This window comes from Heteronotia binoei, chromosome 2 (genome assembly GCF_032191835.1).
Source record: "Heteronotia binoei isolate CCM8104 ecotype False Entrance Well chromosome 2, APGP_CSIRO_Hbin_v1, whole genome shotgun sequence".
NCBI lineage: Eukaryota > Metazoa > Chordata > Lepidosauria > Squamata > Gekkonidae > Heteronotia > Heteronotia binoei.
The window spans coordinates 152,646,508-152,665,491 of record NC_083224.1 but is presented as its reverse complement, the minus strand read 5'-3'; the positions used below and the strand labels follow the sequence as shown (position 1 = coordinate 152,665,491).

The window sequence follows — 18,984 nt, the reverse complement described above, 5'->3', positions numbered from 1 at the left end:
AGTCCCTCTACATGTGCGTAGCAAGATGAGCAACAAAGGTCTTTTTTGCCTTCAATACAAAACAGTGATTGCACAGCCTTTTCCAGACATCTTAGGCAAGGATAGGTGGCAATCTGAAGTAATGCAGAGTTCACTGCTCCAGCTGATGCAGCAATAATTCTCAAGAGGACACTAAAAATATATTTTTTAAGTATTTTTAAAGGATTATTTTATTTTGTCAATCTGTTGCATTAGTGGGTGTGAATATTTATCTTTTTTTTATTTTGTGCAAGAGGTCAGCAGAAAGAACACACCTTCCTCTGAAAACTCTTCAAAGGTGGGAGCTTGGCTCCCTTGCCTTAGTAAAAACTAAACTGACTAATTAACTGTTTCTTTTATTAGTGTATTCATGTAGAATAGAAATGTGGATTTCTTGTGTGATCTTAATTGAAGGATTTCCTTACTGGAAACTATTTCATGTTCTGCATAGATGTACGTGATGGGCACATCTTGATTCAAGCAACGTATTTCAGATGATTTGGAAAATAATAGAAGTGGTTTGTCAGTACCTTTTACAAGAATCACTCAAATCAAGTACAACATTGTGAAATGAACTAACTATTTTAAATGATCATGGGCATAAGAGATGTGTACATTTTTGTACCAAAAGCTTATCCATGTTTAGGCTTGCTTGAGCCAGAAGGGGCATCACAGCCCATTTCACAGGGTGCAGCTGCCATGGTCTGATGTTGGAACTGGCATTTTGCATAGCGTGGGACAGCCATTGAAGATGGCATTCATTCAATCATTCATTAAACCTGTAGCTTGTAGAAGTGTTGTGCAAGTCCATCAGATCATGTCTTTCCCCACGGATACCCCCCTCTGTATCAGCCAATGATCAACAGAAGCTTCCTGTGGCAGTTCATGTTAGTCCTGCTCTGTGATGCAAGTTCACCAGTCTTCATGACTACACAGCCCTGATTATCAGTCATACAGTACTGCATGCATTGGCCTTAGGATGTGATGTCAGTAGTCCTATATGCAGATTCAAGTTTTCCAGGGAATACTGATAGTTGGGGGTATTTAAGTGCAGTAGTAGCAGGAAGGAAAGAGCTGAATAACCATCCCCCCCCTCCAGCTTTTTCCGCAAACCCTCTTATTTTAGACACATTTCCCTACCTAGGGCTCAGAGGCTGAAAGTGCCCCCCACTAGGAAAATAACAGCTTTAAAACAGCAACTTGAGTTTAAAAAGCATAAGTGCAAGAGTGTTTGGAGTCCTGTGTCCACCCCATTCAGCATTTTAAGCCTACCACCACTTTGTAAATGATTGACAGGGCTTGCATTGAATCCTGTCACCATTAGTCCCACTTCCAAATGTGACATGTTGGTGTTTGACATTAATTTTATATAAGAAATTCCATAAGTCTGGCAAAAAAAACCCCCTGTATGTTGGATTCCCATGTCTCTTCCAAAAACAAGAGACAGGCTAATAATGTTTATCATATAGCACCATTCCACTCTCCCACTTCTTACCTCAAACCCAAACAGCCACCCACATAAAAATGTCACACAAACCTTCAGAAAGACACTTTGACAAGTTTCTAGAGGGAAGGGAGTTCCACATGGGCAGCCATCAAGAACATCTTTGTGCAACTTGATACTGCAGTAACATTTGACTTGGTAAAGCGACCTTGGGGACTTCTGCTATTTCAGCTACATATTGCTTCTGAACAAGCTGAGCAAATGAGCCACAGGTGGTAAAAGCTAAGGGTAGATCCCAGCATGACAATTATTGCAGGAAGCACTGGTATTATCCTGGTCTTTCCAACAGCAAATACATAACATGTAGATGATGTGTGCAAATCTGTAAATGTGTGCACACTGGGAAACCTGATTGACCCAGGCTTCCCAGATGCATTTACAAATGATCTACACAACTTACTAATGCTATAGAACAGGGGTGGTCAACGGTAGTTCTCCAGATGTTTTTTGCCTACAACTCCCATCAGCCCCAGCCAGCATGGCCAATGGCTGGGGCTGATGGGAGTTGTAGGCAAAAAACATCTGGAGAACTACCATTGGCCACCCCTGCTATAGATAGTGCAAAGTACCATCAGGTCACAGTGACTGGTGGCAACTCCTAGAGTTTTCTAGGCAAGAGATGTTCAGAGGTGGTTTGCCATTGCTTACCTCTGTGCCATGACCCTGGTCTTCCTTGGCAGTCTCTTAACCAAGTACTAACCAGTAATGACCATATTTAGCTTCCAAAAATTGACAAGATTGGGCTAGCCTCGGCCATCCAGGTCAGGGCACATTAATGCTATAACTAGTAATAATTGTAATGTATAGAACTCCCCTGACACTACAAGTTGAATATAAGTTGTATGCATTTAAACAAAATACCCTACAAAATGGACATGGTAAAATAATCTGATAACTTCCCCTGTTTGAAATAAGAGTGGCCCACCTACGAAGGAGGACAGCCTTCTGCATTGAAGACACCCAGACTCAAATCCCCACTCTGTCATGAAAGCTCACTGTGTTGACATTGACATGTCTGTCTGTCTGTCTGTCTCTCTCTCCCCCCTCCCCCCCACCCAATTCATTCAGTTGTTGTGAGGATAAAATGGAGGCGGAAAAAACAATGTTGAAAGATGCTTTGGGTCCCCGTTGTGGAGAAAATCAAAATATAAGTAAACGTAATTTGTAGAAGAAGGTATATTGTGCAAGTGCAACGTCTTGAACAAGCACAAGATGCTGACCCTGTTGAAGCTAGATCCAAGTGGGCAACCTGTTGAAGCTAGTTCTTCTGTAGGCTTTTAAAGTATGTGATCCCTGCCCTCCTTTGTTATCAGCCTAAACTGAAATGAGTGCACAGACAGTAAATGCTGGGTCAGTGGATTAAATTCTAATCACATTGAATGTGGATGCACTATTTTGCTGACCAGGACTAAAGATAACACGGCAGTAGCTGGGATCAGAATTTAGCCTGCGTTAATTTAAACTTTTCTTTTGTACTTGAGCCATAGCTGAAGCAAAGGCATTAGTGCTTGCGAAGAGCATCTTGGAAGGCTTCATGTGACCTGACAGAGTTTAGCGTTTCCTGCTGAGAGCCTTAAAAACACAGATGTGCCTGTTTGCACAATCTGTGCAGCTACTGATTTAGTTGCATCAGTATACATGCCTGCTTGTTCCTTCATGCCTGCAACCAGGGGTCATTTTGTAGAAAAATAGGTGGTAGAGCTCATTAGCTTAACTCATTAGCATATGCCACCGCTCCCCCCAGCCAAAAGCAACCAATGCAAGAAAGGAGAGTCCTGGGTGAGCGAGACCTGTTTGAGCTGGCTAGAGATCCAGCCAGCCCAAGAAGACCTTGCTTGCCTGGGGCTCTCCTGGGCCACACACACACCGGTCAAAAGGCCAGCAAGTCACCCACCACCCAAAATCATATAAGAAATGGAGAAAGGGTGGTGCAGGCTTCTCCAGGAGTTAATGAGGGTTGCTAGGGGAGTGGCAAAGCTCCTGGTGGCTGGCTGGTTGCCCACTCTCCTAATCCAGGGGTTGTTATGCTGCTGCACCTACTATTCAATGGACAAGGGGGCAAGAGGAAGAGGGGGAACCTTCTGAAAGGTTCAGCAGCTGTGCTCCTCTGAGCTCCTGCTGAATCTGAGGCCTGCCTGCAACTGATACAAAGATGCACTCTGACAGAGAGTTTGTGCAGATCCAAGCAGAGTTACACCCTTCTGAGCCCATTAACTTCAGTGGACTTAAGGCCAAGCTACACAATACAATTTCTAATGAGTCGGGTCTGTGTTCCTTGAATCTAGCTTGCTTTCCCTGCTGCCACAAAGCAACCACAGAGAATGCTGTTTTAACAGATCTGCAGGCCCATAGCCAGAATATTTTGTTAGGGGGCAGTTTTTTCTTAAGGGGGCATCTTAGCGCAGTGGAGGGCAGCCCATTATGTGTCTATACAGAACTGCCATGCCTATACTTGGAAATAATTAAGTCAAATAGTGGTATATAACACACAGTTATCACCTGAAAGGATAGAGAGCATTGCTGGAATCCAAGCTGCAGTGCAAACACCTTGACTCTATGATATAGAACGGGTGGCCAAATTTGCTTAACAAAAGATACATAAACGTCAAATGTTTGAGAGCCACAAGACATGAACAAATACACACGTCTTTATTAAAAGTCTTAATATGCACAGAAAGATAAAATATGTATATACACACTTTATAACACAACCATGCTAGAAGGAGACTTTTTTAAAAAAGCTGGGAATAACAGTCCCCATAGAACCAGCAAAGGGAAAGGTTAGGAAATTATTTTTTTGCACCAGTGGGAGAAAGACTCACATGTACTATATACATTATTGACCACCGTTTCTATCATTATGCATCTCTCTGCCTTAACACCAAGATTCGTAAATACAGCTCCTATAAGAGCTATGAAACTAAGGGGGAACACTGTGCCACTTCCTTTAATTCTGTCCCTCCTTTGCTCTCTTTCCCTGCTCTTTGCTCTCTTTCCCTGCTCTAGGTCTCCAGGTGACCTCTGTGGAGGAGAAGAGCTTGCAAGCCTGCCTATTTCCCCCTCTTTCTCTGCTTCACACACAGTGGAAATAGTCAGTGCTCAGAGGCTGACTGATGTCCCAATACTAAGCATGCTTACTTGAGAGTAAGCATGCATTAAGTTCCTCCTCAACCTCTGGGAGCCACACAATATGTGTGAAAGAGTCACATGTGGCTCCCGAGCTGCAGTTTGGCCACCCCCTGATATTGAACAATTCCCAGCTACTATATTGGGTCTGAACATAAAAATGTCAGCATTGACGTTTACTGCGTGGCTTTTGACAAGTCTCCAACTCAAAGAGTTGCGTTACTATGGTAACATGAAAACAGTATAGTATTGTGCAGCAGAGTTGGGTAAAAGCACCCAATGTGGGCCCCATTGCATGAACCAACACCTTTTCTGGTGCCCTCCTTCTGTTTTTAGAAAGTGGGCAAGACTTTTGCCCAGCAAGGTTCTGGTTGACAATTGGAGATTTCATTGCCTGTGCATTTTTCTTAAACTGTTACCTTGGCAGCAGCTGCCACCACATCACAAGGATCTGCACTGTGGGACTGAAGTTAAGCTCTGGCAATTATTTTATGACTGGCGTCCTTTCCTGCAGCAGCCATTTTGTGGTAGCTATTTTGTTGTTTTGCCCATCGTGCCGTGTCAGAATTCCAGATGTGCCCACAGTCTCAGAAAGGTTGGGGACCACTGTCCTCAATCTTAACAGAGTGATATAGAAAGAGCTTAATATTTTTTCGGCTGTATTTCTTGATTGATTTCAATACAAAGCCAAATCAAATTAAGACACCCATACTGATTTTAAACTCTGTAGTTAAAAATCAAAATTATTAAGATAATTGCACCATGTTGCAGTGTCGAAGTGGAAATGAAATATAGGCTGTAATTGTTTAACAGTGACTACAAGCACTGATGTTTAAAGTAAAAAAAAATAATGGTTATCTTATCAGTGAGGAATCCATAGCGTGGTAGGGCAGCAGCCCCCCACCCCCAGATTGTGGTGAAGATATCATGTTCTTTTGCACCTTGTGCATGGCAGTGGCTGAGCAGCCTGAAAGACTGCTGCTACTCAGAGAGCTGGAGTATCAGGCTGGAAATATCTGGAGAGTGGGTGGGGGAAGCCTGGGGAAGGGAGAGATCTCAGCAGGGTATAATATCAGGGCCAGTCCTAGGGCACGGGGCACCCCAGACAGGCTTGCCGCCCTGTGCCCACCCTGCCTGCCCTCTGCCACCCGCCCCTGCCTCTCACCCTGGCCGCCCGCTGCTTGCTGCTGCAACTCCAGGGCTGCATGAGCGGCAGCAAGGGCAAGAGCAAGGCAGCGACAGCATCAACAAGAGCAGGACAGCAGTGAAGGCAATGAGCAGCAAAAGCCAAGGCAGTGGCAGCGAGAACGGGCAGCAGCGGCAAGAGCGGGGTGGTTGTGAAGGCCCAAATGCCACCCTGGCTGTGGCTCCGCCCAAGGCAAATGCCTAATTTGCCTAATGAGCAGGCCAGCCCTGTATAATACTGTACAGTCCACTCTCCAAAGTAGCTATTTGCACCAGGGGAACTGATCTTGTTCATCTGGAGATCCAGTTCCCAGTTGTTTGCTTTTATCAACTCAAAGTGTAAGCATTCTCCCCCCCACCCCCGCCACCCACAGACAAACTGGAATCATTTTAGGAGCCCTCTGTAGTTCACATCTAAGACCCTGACTCCACATGATGGTGGCAACCATGGATGTTCATGTGACCACCCTGTTTATGTATAAAGCAGGGAGGTGAAAGGTGCATACAGGTGACAGGGGTTGAATTTTTTTTGCCTGGCTTTCCCAGACTGTTTCCTTCTCGCAGCCTGTTCCTGATACTGGAAATGAGATAGGCTAGGAGAAAAGTAGCAGTCCCGTGGTGCAGAGTGATAAAGTTGCAGTACTGCAGCTCAAGCTCTCTACTCACGACCTGAGTTCAATCCTGGTGGAAGCTGGGTTCAGGTAGCCGGCTCAAGGTTGACTCAGCCTTCCATCCTTCCGAGGTTGGTAAAATGAGTACCCAGCTTGCTGAGGGGAAAGTGTAGATGACTGGGGAAGGCAATGGCAAACCACCTCGTAAAAAGTCTGCTGTGAAAACGTGCAATGCAACGTCATCCCAGAGTCAGAAATGACTGATGCTTGCACAGGGAACTACCTTTACCTTTAGGAGAAAAGTACTTGGGTCAGCTAACTGTGCAAAGGTAAGGTGGGGTTCATCAGCTCAGCTCACCCATACATAAAATGGAGGGGGGCTTCAAGGAGATGCCACCATGTCTAGTTTGATTCTAAGATGTATGGGCTTCTTTTTCTTTAAATAAAGTCTGATCTCTTTTAAGTAGAGGAATGAGTTCTTAAAATGTTTTACCAATCCCTTTTTTAAATGTTTCAACTAAGATTCTGACAACAAATACATCTTAATTCTTTAAGGTGCAAGAAGTGGGAAGCTGAATGTTTAGGGGATATCAAGGAGTAAAAAGTGGCTCCCTCTTTTATGTAACTGTTTTTTTCTGAAGTTACTGGCAGGCCTATTTGGATTGTGAAATGCAAAATATGGATTTTCCCCCCTAGTTTGCTCAAGTTCAGTATTGAAGATCTTTTGTGTAATATTGCAAGAATTGCTGACTAAGACACTCTTCAAGGGAATGAAAAAGGGTGACCGGGCTGATATAAAGCTGGTCTAAAGAGCCAAGCCCAGATTGCAGAAGTAGGGAAAACCTTTGGTGGTTTAAAATGTTGTAAGAACTTCTGTATAAGGCTTCAAACACCAACATGGAAAGATGTAAACTCTTCCGTCTTCTGAATAGGAACATCCCTCCTTGCCCTTGCCGTGAAAGTAATTTCAAATATGTTTTGTACTTTGGGGGCGCAGGAGACTTTGGGGGTGGAGCCAGGAACAAGGGTGTGACTAGGGTTGCCAATCCCCAGGTGGGGGCAGGGGTTCCCCTGGTTTGGAGGCCCTCCCCCCGCTTCAGGGTCGTCAGAAAGTGGAGTGGAGGGGAGGGGAGGGAAATCTCTGCTGGGAACTCTTTTATTCCCTATGGAGATTTATTCCCATAGAAAATCATGGAGAATTGATCCGCGGGTATCTGGGGCTCTGGGGGGGCTGTTTTTTGGGGTAGAGGCACCAAATTTTCAGTATAGCATCTCGTGCCTCTCCCCAAAATACCCGCCAAGTTTCAAAAAGAATGGAGCAGGGGGTCCAATTCTATGAGCCCCAAAAGAAGGTGCCCCTATCCATTATTTCCTATGGAAGGAATTGAAAAGGTCCCTTTAAATGTGAACTCCCTTTGGAGTTTAATTATGCTTGTCACAGACTTGATCTTGGTTCCACCCCTAATGTCTCCTGGCTCCACCCCCAAAGTCCCCATATATTTCTTTAATTGGACTTGGCAACCCTAGGTGTGAAAAGCATAATTGAACTCAAAGGAGTTCTGGCCATCACATTTAAAGGGACACACCTTTTTAAATGCCTTTCTTCCATAGGAAATAATGAAGGATAGGGGCACCATCTTTTGGGGCTCATAGAATTGGACTCCCTGGTCCAATCGTTTTGAAACTTGGGGGTATTTTGGGGAGAGGCACTAGATGCTATACTAAAAATTTGGTGCCTCTACCTCAAAACACAGCCCCCCCAGAGCCCCCAATACCCACAGATCAACTCCCCATTATTCCCTATGGGAATCGTTCTCCATAGGGAATAATAGAGTGCCCAGTAGACATTTCCCTCTTCCCCCCACCCAGCTTTCTAAAGCGGGGGGAGGGCCTCCAAACCAGGGAATCCCCTGCCCCCTCCCTCTCTCTCACACACAAATACTTACTGGGTCTTGTTCCTTCAGAACTTTACTTGATCTGAAAACGAAAGCAAAACAAAGAGAGGGGCGTTCTCCGAAGCCCTTCCTGTTTCCTGCTTCCTGTTCAGCCTTAAAGGCACATATTTTAAAAACAGACCTGCAGGAGCTCTAAAACTACATGGTGATTGTTGGGGGCGGGGCTTCCCTGCCAGCCAGCTGGCTGGGGGTGGGGAGAAGCCTGTAAAAATAGGGGATCCCCTGCTGGGACCTGGGGACTGGGAAGCCTACCCTCCTTCCTGACTTCACTGACCCATGAGTAAGTGGAAATAGTTGCTTACTTATGGGTCAGTGCTCAGAGGCTGACTGAGGTCCCAAAGCCAAGCATGCTTACTTGAAAGTAAGCCTGCATTAAGCTCATCCTTGACCTCCAGGAGCTGCACAATATGTGTGAAAGAGCTGCATGTGGCTCCCAATGTGCAGTTTGGTCACCTCTGTCCTAGAGCGATTTCAGACCTGAGGGAGAGTTTCCTAATCTCTCAGCCTGTCCCTCTTTCTCTTCAAAACTTCTTTTCACATCTCCTCTTGGCTCTGCTGTTTCCTTTGTCTTCCAGATTTTTTTCCTCTGCTTTTCCTTCCTCCTCCTCCTCCCTTCATCTTGAATGACTCCATAAAAGGCCCTGGAGACTTTGGAGGAACGTGGAAGGGACGATTTCCTTTCTGAGAACAACACAGAACCTCTTCTTCTGTCATCTGCTTCTCATGGAGAGAGCTCACCTGGCCAGACTAGCCCAGGGCCAACAGGAAAGACCTGAGTCAAAACTGAAATTGCTTTAAAATGCACCATTAAAAAGTTAAGGAATAGTGAGAAGGCTAGAAATTCAAGGGATGTCTGCATAACCAGAGACAGTATTTTGAAACCAAGGCCATTTAATTCTAGGGGGAAGTTCAGTGTTTTTGGTACAATCTGAAAAAAAAAATGCTGCATGTATACTTTTTAAATGCTACAGCCCAATTTTGACTCCTGTTTTCTTTTTTGTGTCTTCCTGGCAGCTCTACAATTTTGGAGAAACGGTTTCCATTGTTTTCTGGACAGATACATGGAAGCCTGAGAGTTTTTTTGATAAAATCACCAAAAATAAGAAGAATGGGATGCACACTCTCTGCTTGCTTGGTAAGGAGCAGCTTTGCCTGCACTGAATTATCATACTTGGCTAGTGTTTATTTGGAGTATTTGGATTCTTCTTTAGGAGCTGAGGACAGTAGGGAGTGAAAGATTTCCCATTCTGTTCCAAGTGCAGAAGCAGCATAAAAGCATAGACTAAAGTTGATTAGATAAAGAAATCAGCACTTTTTTTTTTACCTTGTGTGTGCCTCCAATTCAGTGATTGTGTTGAACAGGGAGGGGAGGGGTATAGTCAGGGGACCTAAGTAATATGAGCTGTTTCTTGGTGTGAGTTTGTACTAAGGTTGCCAGCTCCGAGTTGAAAATACTTGGAAATTTGGGGGGTGGAGCAGAGGAAGGTGAGTTTAGGGGACCTCAGTGGGGTATAATGCCATAGAGTCAGCCTTCCAAAGCAGCCATTTTCTCCAGGAGATAAGCTGTAATAGTGGGAGATATCCAGTCACCATCTGGGGGTTGGCAACCCTAGTTTGAACTGAACAAGTGCTGTCTTCTGGTATGTTATCTGCTTGGCACCCTTTTGAATGCACAGAGCAGAATTTAGTTATTTTGTTCATTTATACCCCACTTTTCTTCCCATTGGGGGTCCAAAGTGGCTTACAATGTTCTTTCCTCTGTCATGTTGTTCTCACAATAATCCTATAGGCTAGGTTAGGCTGAAAGTGTGTTACTGGCCTAAGGGCACCCAGCAGTCTTATATAGCAGAGTGGGGGTTTGAACCCGGGTGTCCCAGGTCCTAGTCTTGACACTCTAACCCCTGCACCATGCTGGCCAAGCTCTTCCTGGACTATGCCATTTCCATCTACAGGTTGGAGGGCTGCATGTTTGATTGTTCCTGCACTTAAAAAAAAAATGGTTGGTATATGACACAATATCCTGAAACAAAGCAAGTTGGGTCTGGACATTGTTCAGAGATCCATAATGAACACATACATGAACAGGTATGGAATTGCCTTATACTGAATCAGTGGTCTTATCAAGGTCAGCCTTTTCTCTGCCTGGCAGCTGCTTTCCAGAGTTTTGGGTTGGGTCTTTCACATCACCTATGGCCTGATTCTTTTAACTGGAGATGCTGAGGACCAAAGCTGGGACCTTCTGGGGCTGAAGGCATCGTCTCTACCACTGAGCGATGGCCCTCCACAACCCACACAATGTAGAAATGTACAATACACTGAATAAGTTAAACAATACCATAGACAGTAGTTCCGCCTAATTGTCTGCCTCTTTTAATGGGGGGGAGGAATTGTTTGTTTTTCTTTCAGGAGAGTTCAGCAACCCTTCTCATTCAGCTTATCAGGGAATGAATCATTGTACCCTGAAAACAATGTTGGGTTTCAGCTAGCACTTTCCTCTGCTTAGACTGCTATCCGTTTTATAGGCTCTGTTCCTGTGGCTTTCATATTAATCTGACCCAGAGAAATTAAGTTGATGAGGCTTTTCCTGGCATAGGTGGCAGGAGAAGCTTCACCTTGTGTTGTATATGCGGATCTTAGTGAAGACTGACTGGGTGTTCCTGCAAGACTCATTGGAGCCATAAGGACTGAGCTTGGGGACTCAGGAACAATGGGCAGCAGGAACCAAATCCCTGTTGCCCTGCTCCAATCATGGCCCCCCGATGGTTTGAATGATCCAATAATGTGCTTGCACGGGAACCCTGAGTTGTATATAGTTGGTCTGTGGGCCTGGTTAGCCAGTCTTTTGAGTGCAGCCCTATACTATGCTGTACCTAATAAAGAGCTGATGATCACTACCGCCTTGCCTCTTCATTGCATTGTACTCACTATATTACACCTTGCTTTTGTTGTGGTCAGGCTATCTTGAAAGCCTTGAGAACTGGGCCAGTAGAAAAAGGTGGTCATTCTATGGCCTCTGTGTCAAGAAAGGATTCATGTTAGTTGTACGTGCCTTTTCAGACAAAAAGTAACCTCCCAGTGAGAGGGACTGCATATCTACTTAACAGAATGGATAGCAGATGGGCAAATAGCAAGCAGTTCAGTCTTTTGTTGACCGTGAGGTTGATGCATGAGAATGAGTATTCTTTTTCTGACTATGACTTCAGTCTAAATAGAATTATTCCACACAAACCCCCTCAATTAAATATAGGCAGAGTTACATTATGGTGAACATAAGCCTGATTCCTGCAACCATTTAGAGCCACTCTGCTTTCCCTTGGTTTTTTTGTTTACTTGCCAGCAGTTTCACGACCATGTCCCAAAACCTTGAAGTTGAAAGGAAATTTATATGTATGTTTTAGAAATCAGCTGTGTCTTGCCAGCACATAATGAGTGTGTCAGTCAGCACATGCACACATTATTGCTCTAGGAATCAGAGTCTGGAAGCAATTTATGCATTGGAAATTTACTGTAGCTATTCAATTATACCGATGTTGGAGTCTTTTCAGAGAATTTTGTATAAAGTGCCATCAAGTCATAGCCAACTTATAGCATCTTTGTAAGGTTATCAGGGCAATAGACATTCAGAGGTGGTTTGCCATTGCCTGCCTCTGTGTCATGATGCTGGTATTCCTTGGGAGTCTCCAATCCAAATATTAGCCAGTGTCCAAGATCTGATGAGACTGAGCTAGCTTGGGCCATCCAAGTCAGGGTTTTAAAGAAACAAGGATATAAAAACATGCTAAAATACCCCCACCATCCCCCCCAAAAAATCAGCTACACAGTTGTTCAAATAAACAATGCAAAACTAAAATCGTGAAAGTTTAGGCTTCTGCTCCCCTCTTTCCTGCATTTTGTTTATCAAATCTTGACAAAAATCTTCAGTGAGAACCATGATTTGTGCAGAGATTGATTTCCTGAAGGAGAGGTAGGTTAAAAATTAAGTTGGTTAAAAATTAAAATGTGCTTACTGAAGAAGTTGGCTGAAGATGTGCTTGCTGGAAAAGATTAGACCCAAAATCTGATTAGTTAAATTAAATGAAATTACAACTGTGTTAGAAATGGCATTAGCTATACAGAACGATGTTAGTTCATTTCCCAGAGAGAGAGAAGCTGGAAATAAATCAAAGATTTTGTTGATATTACCATGTATAATATGTCAGACACAAATGTATTGCATCCAGTTCTAATGTTTACGTGAGCAATTGTGTTGAAGTTTAAGAGAAAAAAATGATAGTTTACAGTTTTATATTGCTTTTTATATGTGCTATCTTGTATTTTTTTGATTTGGTGAAATCTGTAATCATTGCAGTTTGGATCCAGCTAGCTTTTTAGCTCAGTCTCTTCCAATGACCCTCCCTAGTAGCGTTCCCATCCCATGTCTGTTATCCATGCAGGTCCCTTAATCTCCAGCATAGCCTTTATTAGATGGTCAGAAGGGAACCCTAACTCTCTTTTTCACCCATGGAGAACCTGGTTGGATCAAACCCCATTCTTAAACAGCAAAATCCAGATTACAAAATGTAGCCAAATTGTATTGGGATGGGAGAATAAAGATAAAAGTGTTGATCAATTGCATGGCTTTGCAGATATGCTGGGTTTTCTCTGACAGATAAATCAGTGCATAGGACCTTTCTATTGCATGACTGAGATGCATCCAAAAAAAAGGCTTAGATCTGAAGCCTTGTTTCTGCTTTCACTGCACCCTTTTCTATTGCAAGGGCAGGCCTTCTTTGCAGAATGCATTGTTCCTGGCACAATTTTTTTTAGTCTTTAAGGTGCTACTGGACTCTTGTGTTTTATAGATAACAGCAAAGGTTTTGACTGTGTGGATCATGAAAAGCTATTGCTGTCTTTAAAGGTAATGGGTATGTCACAACATCTGATTGTTTTGATGCAAAATATATACTCCATACAAGAGGCCTCTATTAGGACACAATATGGAGAAACAGAATGGTTTCCAGTTGGCAAAGCTGTCAGATAACAATGCATTTTATTTCCCTGTCTCTTCAATCTTTATGGAAAATTTATCATAAGGAAAGCTGGATTAGATTTAGATGAAGGTGAAGTGAAAATTGGTGGAAAGAACATTAATAGTTTCAGATATATCTGGGAAATTTCTGTATGTGTTTTGTTATGGAAAGGAAAGAGAAAATTTATACATTGTTCTGTCTTTTGAAAAAGTCAATAAAAATTGTTACGAAATAGTTTGAAATAAGCAGATTGCACCCCATTTTTGGCAGAAGGTGACATCATCTGTATTTCTCCCTTGCATTGACCCAGCTTCTTGTGTCAGTGGAAACTTGGCCAGTGGAAGAATGGAGGTTGTGGTCCCTTGATTCCCCCCGAGCATAGCAGGCTCCTGTGCCCCATTCCTGTTTTGTTCACGGAGCTCCCATGACTTCAAGGATCAGCTTTTTAGGAAGCTGCCATGGGGAGAGGGGACAAGGAAGATTTGCAGCTCAGTGGATGGATCCAAGCAGATATTTTCACTGGTACTAAAATCTGAGTATTTCCAGACTTGAAATAATGTAAGAGGTCTGCCTCTAGCTACGTTTGACAGTGATCTAATACTAATTTGTAATGGTCTGCGTTAATCACATTGCCTGAACAATTACAAGAGAGAGCACAGTCTACAAAATGGTGTGTTGCATCTGAAATAGAAAAGGGAATATTTAAAACACTGGTGTTTGTCTCCCTCTCTCTTTTGAAAACATGTTTTGTGAATTTGTGGCAGGAAGGAACATGACTTTGGTTCCTGTATGGTATCATGGTCCATGGCTCTTGCCCATGGCTCATCCATGTTCCTTAATCTTTAATTATCAAAGATTTCAGGTTTTCACAGCTGGTAACATCATTAGGGTTTGTAGAATCTTTCGGGCTCAAGTGCCGTGTTCTACTGGAGAAAGTTTTTCTTCCAGACGCTGAGAACGAAACGTCTGGAAGAAAAACTTTCTCCAGTAGAACACGGCACTTGAGCCCGAAAGATTCTACAAACTCTAATCTTTAATTAAGCAGTCAAAAATTTAATTAACTTTGATCTTAATTAAGCATAATACATGATGGATCTTTTTCCTTAGGATACAGGAAGATAAAAGAGTTTTGAGATTTCATTGATCATTTCCACTTCAATCCCAAACCTACTGATGCAGTCTTACTAAAATCAGTATGATTTGCTTCTAAGTTAGAGTTGCAGCTGCTAAGAACATAGGAAGAGCCCTGCTGGATCAGACCTGTGATCCATCTAGTCCAGCATCCTATCTCACACAGTTCCTCTGGAGGGCCAACAACAGGATATAAAGGCTGAGATGTTCCTTTGGTTCCTAGCTCTGGAATTCAGAGGTTTAGTGCCCCTGAATGTGGAGGTTTCCCTCAGTCACCATAGATAGTAGCCACTGATAGCCTTATCCTCCATTACTCTATCTAATCCCTTTTAAAGCTGTTTATTCTTGTGGTTATTACTACATCCTCTGGCAGTGAATTCCATGTTTTAATCACTCTGTGTAAAGAAGTAATTTGTTTCCAATAACCGCAATGTCCATCACAGCATGTATTTAACAGACTTCAGTTAAAGGATATCCATTCTTGTTCTGTTTAATCTTACTGTAATCCTACCTATTTAACTATGTAAAAGAGGTATTATCCTACAATGCAGAATAAGTAGTAGATTCTGGGAAGGAGTGAAAACCACAGAATTGTGTGTGCAAGATAGATAGATGATTGAGAATCAGAAGGAGTTAGCAGATGCAGGGAAAATACCCTGGAGGATGTTAAATGTTTGCAAAAATAGTATTAATTGTGGTGAACTTAAAGTATATGTTAGATTTTGTTTCCTTACAGACATTAAAGTAAAGGAGCAGTCTTTGGAGAATCTCATGAGGTGAGTTGATTCTTCAGAAATGCGTGTAATTTTAACACAGCAATGGCTATTCTGTGCAGATAATTCACAGCTCAGTGTTGGCATATAACTAATGACCACACTTCATTAAAAATCCTTAAGACTCAAGGAGTGAACAAAATAATGTACATGGTTAAGTTGAGAAGGGGAGGTCTTCCCCCCCTCCCAAAAAAAAGCCTGCTCAATGAAGGACAGATTTCTCACTTAAGCAAGATTCCTGACCAGGGTTTGCGTACAGTTAAATATTCTGATTAAAGAGGGAGCCTGGTTAATGGATTGCAAGCATCTTTCTTAGCACTAGTTAAGGCAGGAGGAAGAAATTTGCTTCAGGGACAGATGCACAATCATGCAGCTTCCTTCTTCTCATTAAATTTCCATTATGAAATCAGATCTTTCTGTGCCAACTACACAAGTCTGTTTTGCTGCCGGTTCAATGACATCAAGTTTGGCTTAATCCCTTTTGTGTGCATTCCTCCATCCGCGGGGCTAGCATAGTCAGGCAAGCTACCTATTCTACTTCTTTCGAATTTAGAATGTATGCTTACCTGAAAAAAGTGCATGAAGTAGGGCTAGCTATGAGCTCAAGCCATTTTGTCTGTGATATCTTTATTTTTTCTCCTCTGAATTAGGAGGAGAATTCAGTATTGTTAACCTAGGAGAGATGGGGCAAGTTTGCAAGGCAACTTCCCCTGTCCTCTCCACCAGCTCATCTCTGCTGGACGATTTCTCATTTCTGGACATGTCCTCACTTTGGTTTCAGTTCACATTCATACTGTCTGACGATCTCCAATTGAAATTTACTTTGGAACAGCTATATAAATGCTGTTTGACCAAATCCAGAGTTGGCAAATTCTGTAGAAAACAACTCTTTGAGAATTGGCTTTTGGGTCTATAATTATGTAACTATATGGTAGACAAATATAGGCTTCCTTTCCAATTTGGCACTGGAAGCGCTCTCTCTCTAAAGCAATAGTAGTTAGCCATAGATTAGCAAGGGTCTAAAAGTATGTGACTGAGGTAGAATCTGGTTTTTCTATTGCAATACATACCATTTCCTTCAGAAATAAGGGAGTATTTTAAGTTTAGGGATTATAGCATACATGACAAGACTGAAAGCCTCAGAACAGCCACTTGGTGGCCCTGATTCAGAGGGATCCTTACCACCAACTTCGTTGTTGGGAGCAGCTCTTAAGAGTACACGTAGAGCCCTTTGATGCTGAAGCCAATGGGGTAGCCTCCTCATGTTTCCACTACTACTCTTGCATACCTAAAACTATTTCTGGATCGGGTTATCTTGTGTCTTCCATTAAGACAGCAAAAGGTTGTCTTGTGTCTTCCATTAATCAAAGAAGCAGAACAGTGAACATCCACTAGTCTCTAACCCAGATCTGCTTTTAGTTCTGCACCACTTGCTAAGAAACCTAAAATAAGAGAAAACAGTAGAGCTGTAGGTTCCTCAGAGTTATTGGAAATAGCAGTTACATGATAACAATAGTTAACTCTTTGACCACCAGGTGCAAGGAACAGACAGCAAAAGGTGGACGTCAGTTTTATGCCTCAGTTGTGAGCTTCTAGAGACACTCAGCCAGCTGCCACTGATTGGAGCATAGTCTGATCAAACAAGGCAACTTGCTAAAATTTCCAGTTTTGCAATCATCATTAAATATTAGCCTTGTAGTTAAGCTTATGAAAGTTAATAACTTGCAAAAAGTGTACATTTTTAAGCTATATGGGGCCAGAAAGGAACCCTCTTCTTTTGGAACCACTTCATTTCTGGTTTGTTAGTCAACTCTTACTTGGTCTCCATAAGAGATTTAGAAGCCTGTACTGTATTATCAAAGAGTATGTCATTAGTCTACCTCATGTCATTACACACAGCTAGAAGGTATCCAGTTGCAGAGAGGTTGTAAGGGGAAGAAATTGTTCCCTACAAGAAGTTCCCTCCTCTCTCTAAACCTAGCCTTCATTCATGCTCCAGTGCTTTGGCTTTTGTAAGGCCTTCCACCAAACCATACTGCATCACTGTGCAGTGAATGTGTGTACATCTGTGTATAAGAGCCAGTATACGTTCACTTTATAAATAAAACCAAGAACCAGTACCTAGATAAATGTGGGGGTTAAATCACATTCAGCTTTACATACCTTGAACGTAACATGAGAATAACAACACACACATTAAAAAAAACTCAAGTGTACACTGTAATTTGTGAACAACACTACTGTGAAAGGGAACGCAGCCATATTTGGGTGCTGCTTCCAGACTTGACTGAGATGAAGTAATTATTGAACCACTGCTGACGTTCTCTCTCTCAGGGGGAAGAAAATTTATGAACCGCCACGGTATATGAGAGTAAATGAAGCAGCTGAACAGCTTCTTGCCATTGTTCAGAACAGAAGGCAAGAAGGGGAAGAACCAGGTATGAAAGTCAGTTTTTGCCCTCATTTTCTGAGACTAGACACCCAGAGTGAGCTTGCTTCTTCAGAGTGGAATAACTTCTGATTTATGATGGAAACAGGCCATCCTAAAATTGGCACAGATATTCCCTATCCAAGATGAACATCAGTGGCACTGGAAGCATACAGCTGAGGCCACAGAATGTTGGTCTGAGTACAGCCTACCCACAAGCTCAAGGAAGCAATTGGTCTCATTAGGGGGGGCGGGGAATGCTGGTCCCGGGTGTTCTTTAATACATTGCTTTGGCTTTATTAATCTTTCCAGTTGTGGGAGATAATTCATTTGCTTCTTGACCCCCTAGAAAAAGCTATATAAAAGCACATCAATTAATTCTAATGTTCAGTCTTCAGAGATTCAAGTCCGAAATCTCTCAGTGTTTTAACTCAACAACTTTGGGACTGAACATAAAAACATAAGCTTTCCAGGTTCCATGGGGTGAAAACACTTCATTCTGTCATGCACATTTCAGAAGGGAGAAGATTATTTTTCATTCCCCAGAAGGGATATTTCTCACACTGATGGCACAGTTTGGGAATTATAGTCCTAGCTGTCCCATAACCCTGCTCTCCTAAGAGACTTCTGCATCACTTCTTTCCTCCTGTGAATTGTGCATAGCAGTAAGTCCTGATCTGTAGTCAATATATCTGATTTACTCGAGCAAACAATGTCCCCAGTTTCTGGCAAAATCCAGCTTTTGTATATCTAGTAACTTACTTCACTTATACCAGTAATTCTTATGTCCCATAGAACAATGACAACTTGTTTCCTGGGTTTGTCCTGTACCATTTTTTAACCACATCCTATTAGTCACAATGGTTGGTGCTTAAGCAACATATTCTGTGATCTTCAAAGAAGTCCCTGCACTGGCCTGCCTGCTTAAAGAGTAACACAACAGTGGCACTTCCTGAATAAGTAAGGCATGTACCAAGTTTTGTTTTCCAGTAACATTCTTTTCCTAATTGTTTTTTTCAGAAGTTACAGAAGATACCATATGTGTCGGCTTAGCAAGAGTGGGTACAGTGGATCAAAAGATTGCTTCAGGTATGCTACAGGAAATGACCACAGCAGAACTTGGAGGCCCTTTACACTCTATGATCATAACGGGCATTCTGCACCCGCTGGAAATAGAGATGCTTAAACTCTTTGCTATAAATAAAGTCATATTTGAAAACTGAGTAAGATTTTCTAAACAGCTA

At 42.7% G+C, this 18,984-nt stretch overlaps 1 protein-coding gene across 5 annotated transcripts in view; it reads left to right on the top strand.

Annotated features, from left to right (window-relative positions):
• DPH5 (diphthamide biosynthesis 5) overlaps window positions 1–18,984 on the top strand; it is a 37,383-nt gene extending 18,399 nt beyond the window's left edge. For 3 of the 5 annotated variants that reach the window (XM_060232279.1, XM_060232281.1, XM_060232280.1), the window contains exons 5-8: window positions 9,414–9,534; window positions 15,276–15,315; window positions 17,647–17,750; window positions 18,761–18,984. In XM_060232279.1, the coding sequence (XP_060088262.1) occupies window positions 9,414–9,534; window positions 15,276–15,315; window positions 17,647–17,750; window positions 18,761–18,963 (468 nt within the window). In that variant the 3' untranslated portion in view covers window positions 18,964–18,984. The remainder of the gene's footprint in view (window positions 1–9,413; window positions 9,535–15,275; window positions 15,316–17,646; window positions 17,751–18,760) is intronic. The other 2 variants (XM_060232282.1, XM_060232283.1) reach the window with 1 other exon arrangement.